Source organism: Oncorhynchus keta, chromosome 22, assembly GCF_023373465.1.
Source record: "Oncorhynchus keta strain PuntledgeMale-10-30-2019 chromosome 22, Oket_V2, whole genome shotgun sequence".
In the NCBI taxonomy this organism is placed as follows: Eukaryota; Metazoa; Chordata; class Actinopteri; order Salmoniformes; family Salmonidae; genus Oncorhynchus; species Oncorhynchus keta.
This window is the reverse complement of record NC_068442.1, coordinates 44534651-44548269: the sequence shown is the minus strand read 5'-3', so window position 1 is coordinate 44548269 and position 13619 is coordinate 44534651. Positions and strand designations below refer to the sequence as shown.

At 42.7% G+C, this 13619-nt stretch overlaps 1 protein-coding gene across 2 annotated transcripts in view; it reads left to right on the top strand.

Moving 5' to 3' along the window:
• LOC118401546 (nexilin-like) overlaps window positions 1-13619 on the top strand; it is a 30172-nt gene extending 16553 nt beyond the window's left edge. Inside the window, exons 8-14 of one of the 2 annotated variants that reach the window (XM_035799151.2) lie at window positions 5918-6106; window positions 6316-6507; window positions 10230-10427; window positions 11449-11670; window positions 11753-11944; window positions 12105-12468; window positions 12716-13619. In XM_035799151.2, the coding sequence (XP_035655044.1) occupies window positions 5918-6106; window positions 6316-6507; window positions 10230-10427; window positions 11449-11670; window positions 11753-11944; window positions 12105-12468; window positions 12716-12729 (1371 nt within the window). In that variant the 3' untranslated portion in view covers window positions 12730-13619. Of the gene's footprint in view, window positions 1-5917; window positions 6107-6315; window positions 6508-10229; window positions 10428-11448; window positions 11671-11752; window positions 11945-12104; window positions 12504-12715 lie in introns of those variants that run through there. The other variant, XM_035799150.2, reaches the window with a different exon arrangement.

Genomic DNA, 13619 nt, shown 5'->3' with positions numbered 1-13619 from the left:
GTCTCACCCAATGTGGTATGGATCTGCTATTTTCTATACTTTAGAACCGGAGCCCCCAACAGAAGCTAGCCAGCTAACTAGCTATTAGCTAGTATTCAGTTAGCCACTGCTAGTGGTCATCAGCTAACCTTAGCCCTGTCAACTCCTGCCAGTCTGCACAGCGCGATTCAACCCAGAGCATACTGGACTGCTTTTTCTCCACATCTTCGGATTCCTATCGCAAGCTCTGATCCTTTTGACCTGGATCATCGCAGCTAACTAGCTGCTATCTGAGTGGCTACCCCTGGCTAACGTCTCTGTCCTGAAGCAATCACCAGTTAGCCTGGAACTAGCCTTGTGCTAGGCCCATCTCCCTGCAAGCTGAAGAGGTCCTTCAGCCACTCCTTGGGCTACAATACCTATTTTGCCAATTAGCCTGCGCCCCTTTTACTGCTGACACGGAGCCCCGCCGATCCATCACAACTGGTCTACCGACATAATCCCCTCGATGGGGTTTCAACAGGCTCCTCCATCGAGACGTCCCCTGAAGGCCCATCCGCTAGCCTGCTAGCTATCTAGCTATCTAGAGCATATCAGACTGTTAGCTGAAGAGGTCCATCAGGCACTCCTTGGGCTACAATACCTATTTTGCCATTTGGCCTGGACCCTTTTACTGCCTACACGAAGCCTTGCCGATCCATCACGGCTGGTCTGCCGACGTAACCGTCCGAGGGGGCTACAACAGACTCTTCCGTCGTGACGTCCCCCTAAGGCCCTTCTGCTAGCCTGCTAGCCCCGGCCCGCTAGCTGTCTGAATCGCCGTGTCTCCAGCTCACCTAGCTACCCACTGGTCCCTATGATCACTCGGCTATGCATGCCACTCCCCAATGTCAATATGCCTTGTCCATTTCTGTTTTAGTTGGTGATCATTGTCTTATTTCACTGTAGAGCCTCCAGCCCTGCTCAATATGCCTTAGCTAGCCCTTTTGTTTCACCTCCCACACGTGCGGTGACCTCACCTGGTTTAAATGATGTCTCTAGAGGCAAAACCTCTCATCGTCACTCAATGCCTAGGTTTACCTCCACTGTATTCATATCCTACCATACCCTTGTCTGTACATTGTGCCTTGAATCTATTCTTCCTCGCCCAGATACCTGCTCCTTTTACTCTCTATCCGAACGCACGAGACGGCCAGTTCTTATAGCCTTTAGCCGTACCCTTATCCTACTCCTTCTCTGTTTATCTGGTAACGTAGAGGTTAATCCGGGCCTTGCAGCACCTAGTTCCACTCCCATTCACCAGGCGCTCTCATTTGTTGACTTCTGTAATCGTAAAAGCCTTTGTTTCATGCATGTCAACATTAGAAGCCTCCTCCCTAAGTTTGCTTTATTCACTGCTTTAGCATACTCTCCCAAACGGGATGTCCTAGCCGTGTCTGAATCCTGGCTTAGGAAGGCCTCCAAAAATCCTGACATTTCCATCCCTGACTATAACATTTTAAGACATGCTAGAACTGCCAAAGGAGGCTGAGTTGCAATCTACTGCAGAGATAGCCTGTAGAGTTCTGTCATACTATCCAGGTCTGTGCCCAAACAATTCAAGCTTCTACTTCTAAAAATCCACCTTTCCAGAAACAAGTCTCTCACCGTTGCCGCTTGTTATAGACCACCCTCTGACCCCCGCTGTGCCCTGGGCACCATATGTGAATTGATTGCCCCCCATCTATCTTCAGAGCTCGTACTGTTAGGTGACCGAAACTGGGACATGATTAACACCACGGCCATCCTACAATCTAAACTAGATGTCCTCAATCTCACACAAATTACTTCAGCGAGCAAGCCTTTCTAACCGATCTGGCCCGGGTATCCTGGATGGATATTGACCTCAATTCGTCAGTAGAGGATGCCTGGTTATTCTTTAAAAGTGATTTCCTCACCATCTTAAATAAGCATGCCCCATTCAAAGAAAATTGAACCAGGAACACATATAGCCCTTGGTTCACTCCAGACCTGACTGACCTTGACCAGCACAAAAACATTCTGTGGCATACTGCATTAGCATATACAAATATACACAGGCAGTTAGGAAAGCAAAGGCTAGTTTTTTAAAGAGAACATTGCATCCTGTAGCACAAACTCCAAAAAGTTCTGGGACATTGTAAAGTCCAAGGAGAATAAGAGCACCTCCTCCCAGCTGCCCACTGTACTGAGGCTAGGAAACATTGTCACCACCGATAAATCCACTATAATTGACCATTTCAATAAGCATTTTTCTACGACTGACCATGCTTTCCACCTGACTACCCCTACCCTGGTCAACAGTCCTGCACACTCCACAGCAACTTTCCCAAGCCTCCCCCATTTCTCCTTCACCCAAATCCAGATAGCTGATGTTCTGAAAGAGTTGCAAAATCTGGACCCCTACAAATTAGCTAGGCTAGACAATCTGGACCCTCGCTTTCTAAAATGATCCAATGCAATTGTTGCAACCCCTATTACTAGCCTGTTCAACCTCTCTTTCGTATCGTCTAAGGCAGATTGGAAAGCTGCTACAGTCTAGGGCCAAACTGTTACAGACCTATATCTATCCTACCCTGCCTTTATAAGGTCTTCGAAAGCCAAGTTAACAAACAGATCACGACCATGTTGAATCCCATCGTACCTTCTCCGCTATGCAATCTGGTTTCCGAGCTGGTCATGGGTGCACCTCAGCCATGCTTAAGGTCCTAAACGATATCACAACTGCCATCGATAAAAGACAATACTGTGCAGCCGTATTCATCGACCTGGCCAAGGTTTCGACTGTCAATCACCACATTCTTATCGGCAGACTCAACACCCTTGGTTTCTCAAATCACTGCCTCGTCTGGTTCACCAACTACTTTTCAGACAGAGTTCAGTGTGTCAATTCAGAGGGCCTGTTGTCTGGACCTCTGGCAGTCTCAATGGGGGTGCCACAGGGTTCATTTCTCGGACCGACTCTTTTCTCTGTATACATCAATGACGTCGCTCTTGCTGCTGGCGAGTCTCTGAATCACCTCTATGCAGACGACACCATTCTGTATTTCTGGACCTTCTTTTGACACTGTGTTAACTAACCTCCAGACGAGCTTCAATGCAAGTAAAACTAAATACATGCTCTTCAACCGATCGCTGCCCGCACCTGCAGGCAAGCTCAATGCTGTTTTTTACAGGGAAGATATCCTCCTCCCTCATGTGGTACCCTTCCTGCTGGCTCATCCTGACATGACCCTCCAGCATGACAATGCCACCAGCCATACTGCTCTTCTGTGCATGATTTCCTGCAAGACAGAAATGTCAGTGTTCTGCCATGTCCAGTAAAGAGCCCGGATCTCAATCCAATTGAGCACGTCTGGGACCTGTTGGATCGGAGAGTGAGGGCTAGGGCCATTCCCCCCAGAAATGTCTGGGAACTTGCAGGTGCCTTGGTGGAAGAGTGGGGTAACATCTCACAGCAAGAACTGGCAAATCTGGTGCAGTCCATTAGGAGGAGATGCACTGCAGTAATTAATGCAGCTGGTGGCCACACCAGAAACTGACTGTTACTTTTGATTTTGACCACCACTTTGTTCAGGGACACATTATTCAATTGATGTTAGTCACATGTCTGTGGAACTTGTTCAGTTCATGTCTCAGTTGTAGAATCTTGTTATGTTCATACAAATACTTACACATGTTAAGTTTGCTGAAAATTAACCCAGATGACAGTGAGAGGATGAGTTTAGTTATAGGAATGTAGTTATTCAGGTTAAAATAGTATAATAAGCATTGCATACAGTCCTTTAATTAAAACAATCCATCACAAGTCCCCTTTCTGAAAAGTATACTGTAACTACACACATCTGTCAGAACATTCATAATGTGTATAGTATAGTTGTCACGTTCGTTGGAATAATGGTCGGACCAAGGCGCAGCGTATGTAGAGTTCCACATATTTATTAAAGAAAGTGAAACTTACCAAAGACGAAAAAAAAACAAAAAAAAACAATAAACTTACAACGAACCGTGACTACCGAGATGCTACATGCAATAACTCAAAACATAAACAATTTCCCATAACCCACAGGTGGAAAAAATGCTACTTAAGTATGATCCCCAATTAGAGACAACGATAGCCAGCTGCCTCTAATTGGGAATCATACCAAAACCCCAACATAGAAAAAACAACCTAGAACCCCACATAGAAAGTATAAACCAGACTAACCCACCAGTCACGCCCTGACCTACTCCACCATAGAAAATAAAGGCTCTCTATGGTCAGGACGTGACAATAGTTCTAAAGGTTATTTAGTCAACTCCTTCATTAGGTTTTCTGAATCTCCTTTGGGGATTGAACCTGTGTTGTAATTGTGGTTGTCGTTGTTGTTGTTATTGTGGTGGTTGTGGTTGTGGTTGTTTTTATTACTGTGTTCTAACCACCTGAGCTATCCAGTGCTTTGCAAAAGTATTCTTCCCGCGTTTTTCCTATTTTGTTGCATTATAACCTGTAATTTAAATGGATTTGTATTTTTATTTCATGTAATGGACATACACAAAATAGTCCAAATTGGTTAAGTGAACTTTTAAAAAGAACTGGTTTAAAAAAAAAAGAAAAGTAAAACGAAAAGTGGTTCGTGCATATGTATTCACCCCTTTGCTTTGAAACCCCTACATAAGATCTGGTCAAACCAATTACCTTTGGAAGTCACATAATTAGTTAAATAAAGTCCACCTGTGTGCAATCTAAGTGTCACATGATTTGTCACATGATCTCAGTATATATACACCTGTTCTGAAAGGCAACACCACTAAGTAAGGGGCACCACCATGCGGCACCATGAAGACCAAGGAGTTCTCCAAACAGGTCAGGGACAAAGTTGTGGAGAAGTACAGATCAGGAGCACCATTAAATCCATTGTAAAACAATTGAAAGAATATGGCACCACAACAAATCTGCCAAGAGAGGGCCGCTCACCAAAACTCACAGACCAGGCAAGGAGGGGATTAATCAGAGAGGCAAAAAGAGATCAAAGATAACCCAGAAGGAGCTGCAAAGCTCCACGGTGGAGACGCCCCAAACATATGGAAGAAGGTACTCTGGTCAGATGAGTCTAAAATTGAGCTTTTTGACCATCAAGGAAAATGCTATGTCTGGCGCAAACCCAACACCTCTCATAACCCTGAGAACACCATCCCCATAGTGAAGCATGGTGGTGGCAGCATCATGCTGTGGGGATGTTTTTCATCGGCAGTGACTGGGAAACTGGTCAGATTTGAAGGAATGATAGATGGTGCTAAATACAGGGAAATTCTTTAGGGAAACCTGCTTGTTTTCCAGAGATTTAAGCTGGGACGGAGGTTCACCTTCCAGCAGGACAATGACCCTAAGCATACTGCTAAAGCAACACTTGAGTGGTTTAAGGGGAAACATTTAAATGTCTTGGAATGGCCTAGTCAAAGCCCAGACCTCAATCCAATTGATAATCTGTGGTATGACTTAAAGATTGCTGTACTCCAGCAGAACCCATCCAACTTTAAGGAGCTCGAGCAGTTTTGCCTTGAAGAATGGGCAAATATCCCAGTGGTTAGATTTGCCAAGCTTATAGAGACATAATTCTAGAGACTTGCAGCTGTAATTGCTGCAAAAGGTGGCTCTACAAAGTATTGACTTTGGGGGTGTGAATAGTTATGCATGCTCAAGTTTTCTGTTTTTTTTTGTCTTATTTCTTGTTTGTTTCACAAAAAATAACATTTTGCATCTTCAAAGTGGTAGGAATGTTGTGTAAATCAAATGATACAAACCTAAAAAAATATATTTGAATTCCAGGTTGTTAGGCAACAAAATAGGAAAAATGCCAAAGGGTTTAATACTTTCGCACGCCACTGTATTTCCCTAGCCTTGGGCCTGGTGTGACTTTGGAACTCTATGTACTTGCAGGGAGAAGATGAGGAGGACTCACAAGGAGCTCAAGGCGAGAGAGACGTCATCCAGCCTGGTAAATTGAGGTTGAGCTTCGAGGAGCTTGAGAAACAGAGGGTAGAGAATGAACGCAAAGCAGCAGAGGTTGAATACAAGAGACGAATGGAAGAGGAGAGGAAGGCTTTCGCCGAGGCCAGGAAAAGCATGGTCAGTGAGTGTGATGTGATGGTCACTTCGCCTTGCCCCATATCTGTTTGGGCTGTCTTGCCAGCTCCTCTGCCAAACGTCTAGCACAAACAGATCTGGGACCATCAATATAATCACTGTCTTTACAGCTCCTTTTTATGTTTAATATTGTGAGCCTCGAGATGTCAGACACTAGTTTGAGCTCTCTCGTCGTTGTCCTCCTTCTCCAGATAGTGGATGACGATGACGAGGTATTGATGGCCATGCTGAACCTGGAGGGCAGCAAGCCAGGGAAGCTGTGTGTCAGCTTCGAGGACAAGGAGCGTCAGAGGAGAGAGGTGGAGGAGAAGAAAGCGGAGGAGGAGGCCAAGAGGAGGCTGGAGGAGGAGAAGAGGCTCTTCACAGAAGCCCGCAAGAATATGGTAGGACTGAGTAACATAACCATAGAGATCCTACAATTTACTAGTGGAATTTGGTATCCTAGCAACATGACAAAAAAATCTGCCATCTTGGTCAGGAAAACGTTAATTTTTTGAAGTGGATCAAATATGGTATAACTATCATATAAAACAATACATTTGTGAATTATAGGATCTCTATGAACATACCTCTGCAGGCAGCACCAGCATGTAGCAAATGAAGCCCTGCGCTAACACGTCGACTGAAGTAGGCCAAGTTCAGAAGAAGCATGTAAAAAGATTGAATTTATTTTGATTACTCATCATGAATAGAGCCATAGTGAGTAATGTTTCATGCTGTCTATAAGTAGGCTTTATGAAGTGCTTTTGAATACTTCACTATCCTTTCATAAGTTAAGAAGTTATAGTGTTAACATTTGAAGAGTTGTTCTTTTTTTTATTACTATAAATTATTTTGTGTATCATTTATTTTTGGGGGGTGATTTTACCCCCTTTCTATCCCCAATTCCAATCGTGTCTCATCGTTAGCACTCCCCAACGTGCTTGGAAGGTGAAGGTCGAGTTATGCGTCCCCCGAAACATGACCCGCCAAACCGTGCTTCTTAACACCTGCCCTTCTTAACCTTGAAGCCAGCCACACAAATGTGTCGGAGGAAACACTATTCACTTGATGACCAAGGTCAGCCTGCAGGCACCCGGTTCTCCACAAGGAGTCGCGAGAGTGCGATGAGCCAAGTAAAGCCACCCCGGCCAAACCCTCCCCTAACCCGGACGATGCTGGGTCAATTATGCACCGTCCTATGGGACTCACAATCACGGCCATTTGTGATACAGCCCGGGATCGAACCAAGGTCTGTAGTGCCTTAGACCGCTGCCCCACTCGGGAGCCCATTATTATTTATTTATTTATATTAAGTTTATTTCACGAAGCACATATAACAGTGTCATAAGCGCATCTTAAAGTGTCAAAACAAAACTTGACCTTTTTTAAAATAAACTCTAATGTCAACTAGAATGACAGAGTTATGACTTGCCTGTCACGACCTATATATTGAACAAAACTTGAAGTGTTACTGTTATGGTTGATTTAAAGTGTGACCAATGTTTCTTCAATCTACCGAAAACTAACGGCAATATTAACATTTGAGGTATTTAGTATAGGAACTCAATCTATAATTGGACTCTAATTGGACATGGATTAATCATACATGATGATATAACGTTACTGTTCAAACTCAAATGGTACACTTGCAATTGCTGTTCCTACCTTAAAAATGATCTCCTTAAAGAGCTCCCTGGATCTAGAAAAATCTAAGACTCCATATCGAGATGGAGAAGTAAGATATTTTCACTTTTAAATGACAATTGTATTTGTCCACTGACTAAGAAGAAATAATAGTGATTGCCATGAAATGCTAATACTGTAATTTCTTACTGTAAATACAAGGTTGTGAATGGATGGCTCTTTATCATGTGTGTCCTGCTTATTCTGACTCTCTGATTCTACCTGATTCTACAAGGACAATGAAAGGCTTCTACTGTCACGTTCTGACCTTAGTTATTTTATTATGTATTTGTTTTAGTATGGTCAGGGTGTGAGTTGGGTGGGTTGTCTATGTTCCTTTTTCTATGTTTTGGGATTTCTGTGTTTGGCCTGGTATGGTTCTCAATCAGAGGCAGCTGTTTATTGTTGTCCCTGATTGAGAACCATATTTAGGTAGCCTGGTTTCACATTTGAGTTGTGGGTGATTATTTTCCTGTTTAGTGTTTTTTGTCATTCACCTTACGGGACTGTTCGTTGGTCGTTTATTGTTTTGTTCAGTGTTCTATTACTTAGTTAAAAGATATGAACACTTACCACCCTGCGCTTTGGTCCTCACCTTCTTCCACCAATGACCGTTACATCTACCTTATTATTATAGAATGAGTTAAAGATCTTCATGTCATTCAAAAGCTTTTTACAGGATCATCTGATGAGAAATTCAATGTAATTTGGTTGCAGTAGCTTTTCTGTTCAATGTGATGATGTTGCTTTATCTTTGCTTTTCATCCGGTAGTTCATTGTTTGTGTTTCATTGTGGGAGGGTTTAGGTGGTGTGTTAATTTGTTATTGGAAGCTGATATGATGCAATGATCGATTTGGGATTAAAGATTGTGATGTTGGTGCTAGAGGGGATAGATGCTTTTTCTAGTTGTTTGTAAATTATTTTGTACATAATGTTTCTGCCACCGTCTCTTATGACCAAAAAGAGCTTCTGGATATCAGAATAGTGATTATTCACCTCAAATCCCCGTAATTCGCAAGAAGAAGAGACGGCGATACAGGGGACACTGATCCGGGTGCCTTGTGAGACTTCGTTGGCAAGTGGGTAACCTGCCTCTACCATCTGTCCTATTGGCTAAAGTGCAATCATTGGACAATAAACTGGATGAGCTCCGTTTGAGACTTTCCTACCAACGGGACATTAAAAACTGTAATATCTTATGTTTCACTGAGACATGGTGGAAATATGTAAAATATACAGTTGGCTGGGGTTTCTAAGCATCGGCAGGACAGAACAGCTATGTTCGGTAAGATGAGGGCTGGGGTGTGTGTCTATTTGTCAATAACAGCTGGTGCAAGAAATCTAATATTAATGAGGTCTCTAGGTTTTGCTTGCCTGAGGTAGAGTACCTCATGATAGTCTGTAGACCACACTATTTACCAAGAGAGTTTTCATCTATATTTTTGTAGCTGTCTATTTACCATCACAAACTGATGCTGGCACTAACACCACTCCTAATGAACTGTATAAGATCTTAATCAAACAAGAAAATGCTCATCCAGAGGCGGAGCTCCCAGTGGCTGGGGTCTTTAATACAGAAAAACTTAAACCAGTTTTACCTCATTTCTACCAGAATGTCACATAAACAACCAGAGGGGAAAAAAACTCTAGACCACCTTTACTCCACACACAGAGACGCATACAAAGCTCTCCATCATCCTCCGTTTGGAAAATCTGACCATAATTCTATCCTCTGATTCCTGCTTACAAGCAAAACCTAAAGCAGGAAGTAACAGTGACTCGCTCAATATGGAAGTTGTCAGATGACGCAAATGCTAAGCTACAGGACTGTTTTGCTAGCACAGACTGGAATACAGTATGTTCCGGGATTCATCCGATGGCATTGAGGACTAAAAATTGTCAACGACTCCAGCCACCCTAGTCATTGACTGTTCTCTCTGCTACCGCACGGCAAGCGGTAACGGAGCGACAAGTCTAGGTCCAAAAGCTTCTACCCCCAAGCAAGAACACTGCTGAAAAGTTCATCAAATGGCTCCCAGGACTATTTGCGCTGACCCCCCCCACCCTTTTTTTTACACTGCTGCTACTCACTGTTTATTATCTATGCATAGGCACTTTACCCCTACCTACAGCACATGGACATATTACCTCAATTACCACGACTAACTTGTACCCCTTCACATTGATCAGGTACTGATATCGCCTGTATATAGCCTCGTTATTGTTATTTTATTGTGTACATTTTTTATTATTTTTACTTTAGTTTATTTAGTAAATATTTTCTTAACTCTTATTTTTGTTTGTTAAGGGCTTGTAAGTAAGCATTTCACTGTAAGGTTGTTGTATTTGGCGCATGTGACAGACAAACTTTGATTGGATTCTAATTGGTTTATTGTGAGATTGTCAATGACACCATGCTCTGTATTTGTGTGCCGGTAGGTGCTAGATGAGGACGAGGACGGAATGGTCAAGAGCGACTCCCAGGAAGCATTGCACCCTGGAAAACTGGAGATGAACTTTGAAGAGCTGCTAAAGCAGAAGGAGGAAGCCGATAGGAAGTGCAAAGTGGCGGCGCGCAAGAAGAAAATGGAGCAGGAGAAACAGGAGTTTGAACAGCTCAGACAAGAGATGGGAGAGGTCAGTCATCAACATGGTATCAGTCTCACAATGCTGTTAAAGACCCACGTGGGAAGTCTTATGGATATTGGCATGGAACTACCAAATGTAGAGATTGATAACAAGATGAGGAGAACCAGGGGCCATACAGTGGGGCAAAAAAAGTATTTAGTCAGCCACCAATTGTGCAAGTTCTCCCACTTAAAAAGATGAGTGAGGCCTGTACTTTTCATTATAGGTACACTTCAACTATGTCAGACAAAATGAGAAAAAAAATCCAGAAAATCACATTGTAGGATTTTTAATGAATTTATTTGCAAATTATGGTTTAAAATAAGTATTTGGTCACCTACAAACAAGCAAGATTTCTGTCTCTCACAGACCTGTAACTTCTTCTTTAAGAGGCACCTCTGTCCTCCACTCGTTACCTGTATTAATGGCACCTGTTTGAACTTGTTATCAGTATAAAAGACCTGTCCACAACCTCAAGCAGTCACACTCCAAACTCCACTGTGGCCAAGACCAAAGAGCTGTCCAAAGGACACCAGAAACAAAACGTTTGACCTCTGTCATTGCCAACAAAGGATATATTACAAAGTATTGAGATAAACTTTTGTTATTGACCAAATATTTATTTTCCACCATAATTTGCAAATACTGAATACAAATTCATAAAAAATCCTACAATGTAATTTAACTGGATTTTTTTTCTAATTTTGTCTGTCATAGTTGAAGTGTACCTATGATGAAAATTACAGGCCTCTCTCATCTTTACTAGCACAATTGGCGGCTGACTAAATAATTTTTTGCCACACTGTATTTATAAAGTATTTCTGGGTAGGAGTGCTGATTTAGGAACAGTTTAGCCTTTTATACCATAATCACAAGATAACATTGACCTGATCCTAGATCAGCACTCTTACTCTGAGACACTTGATGCATACAGCCTAATTTCCTATGTGTTGAAATTATTAGGCCTATGCTTCTGTTTTGTCTGTATCCTCAAAACTAATCTTATCACTATATGTGTTTCTCTCCTAAGGATGTGGTGAATGAGAGCTCTGATACAGTAAGTAAGGAGTATGAGGAGCTGAAGAAACTCAAGAGGACCGGCTCCATCCAGGCTAAGAACCTCAAGTCCAAGTTTGAGAAGATCAAGCAGTTGAAAGACGAGGAGGTCCAGAAGAAGATTGAGGATGTGAGAGCAAAGAGAAAGGCTGTAGATGAGGAAATCAAAGAGAGGGAAGAAGAGAGGATCCAGGAGGTATATATTTTAGCATGATCCTTCAGAATCGCGTTGGAACTCCAAACGCGTCGGTCTGTATCATGTTATGCTGTTTTTTCAGGATGATGATGAAGGCAAAAAGGACACAGAGAAAGGGGCTGAGGAGGCTCCGTTCAGACAGAAGGTGGACATGCGCGCACGGTTTGAACAAATGGCCAGAGCCAGAGAGGAGGAGGAGAAGAAGAGGGTGGACGAACAGAAGCTTCAGAGGATGCAGTTCGAACAGCAAGAGATTGACGCTGCTCTCCAAAAAGTAAATCCCTCTTTCATCGGGTTCAATCATCGGGTTTCTCGTTGTTAAACAGTTGAAAACGTCCCTGACTCGCATGACATTCTAAAAACGCATGACAGTTCAGTGGAGGGAGGGTTTCCAAAAATAAAAAATGTGATATCATGTGTCATATCTTTGTCAGAAAAGGGAAGATGAGGAGGAGGAAGAGGGAAGCATCATCAATAGCTCGGCAGCCTATGAGGATGAGGAGGACCACGCCAGGTCGGGGGCTCCGTGGTTTAAGAAGCCCCTGAAGAACCAATCGGTGGTGGATGCCGAGCCAGTGCGGTTCACGGTGAAGATCACCGGGGAGCCCAAGCCGGAGGTGACCTGGTGGTTTGAGGGGGAGATGCTCCAGGACTGTGAAGACTATCAGTACATAGAGAGAGGAGAGACATTCTGCCTCTACCTGCCAGAGACCTTCCCAGAGGACGAGGGAGAGTACATGTGCAAGGCTGTCAACAGCAGAGGCACCGCCGCCAGCACCTGCATCCTAACGATAGAAAGTAAGCATTCTTCCATCTGACTGTCACTACATGTCTGCATGATGCCACTTCCTGATTTGGTTTTCTGATCTTTCTATGATTGGATGGGATCGCATGCTCCTCTTCCTGATCTTCCTATGATTGGGTGGGATTGCATGCTCCTCTTCCTGATCTTCCTACGATCGGAAGGGATCGCATGCTCCTCTTCCTCATCGGCTTGGTTCAGTTTCAGCCGTGTGTAATCCCATCTTCTGTTTCTCTCTTACAGCTGATGACTACTGATGCTCTACTTTTTCTGGAACTTTCCCTGTCTCTCTCACTTCTTTTGTAAAACTTCATCCCTCATGGTAGGGCCAAAAAGAGGAGGAAACAGCATTATGCTCTCCATTCCGTCTTTGGATACACACAACATGAAATGTGCAATATCGTGTTGTTTACGTATTGCTCATCATTCATCAATAAAGCTGCACTCCCTTTCAGTATTACGTTTAGGATGAAATCTGTGCCAAATCACATATTGATCCAATGAGTGATTGCTGTCACGAATGATGTTCAGATTGATTTTGTGATCATAACATCATATATCAAGGCTGTTCAACTCTGATCCTGGAGGGCTGAAACGCTTCTGGTTTTCATCATCTCCTTCTAATCAGGGACTAATTCAGACTTGGGACACCAGGTGAGTGCAATTAACTACTAGGTAGAAGCAAAAAAAATGAAATGTTTTGGCATTCCAGGACCGGAATTGAATAACACTGTCATAAATCATAACATCAGGGAAAGTCTCCCTTCAAAGGTAAAATTTCAGAAAGTTCCATTTGAGAATATGGTGCAACCCAATTTAAAGCCTAATGAAATACCTGTAAAATAGACACAGCAGGTTGCATTGCACAGTTAATTTGCAGAATTGGCTACTAATAAAAGAATGATCTAATTAGGATTTTTGTTTCTTTTCATTTTTAATATTTGAATAATTATCTGAAAGGTTTGGTTGTAATGTATACTTAGATTTTTCATATCCCAAAAGTATTTTTCACATTGAGTTAAAGTACAACTCTACAGGAAATTGATTATATAATTGTCTTGGACACTGTTGTATGGCTTGAAATACAGTATAGTGACATGTTTGTGATATGTTTATTTAAAGTTTTAATAAAAAGTGCTAAATACTA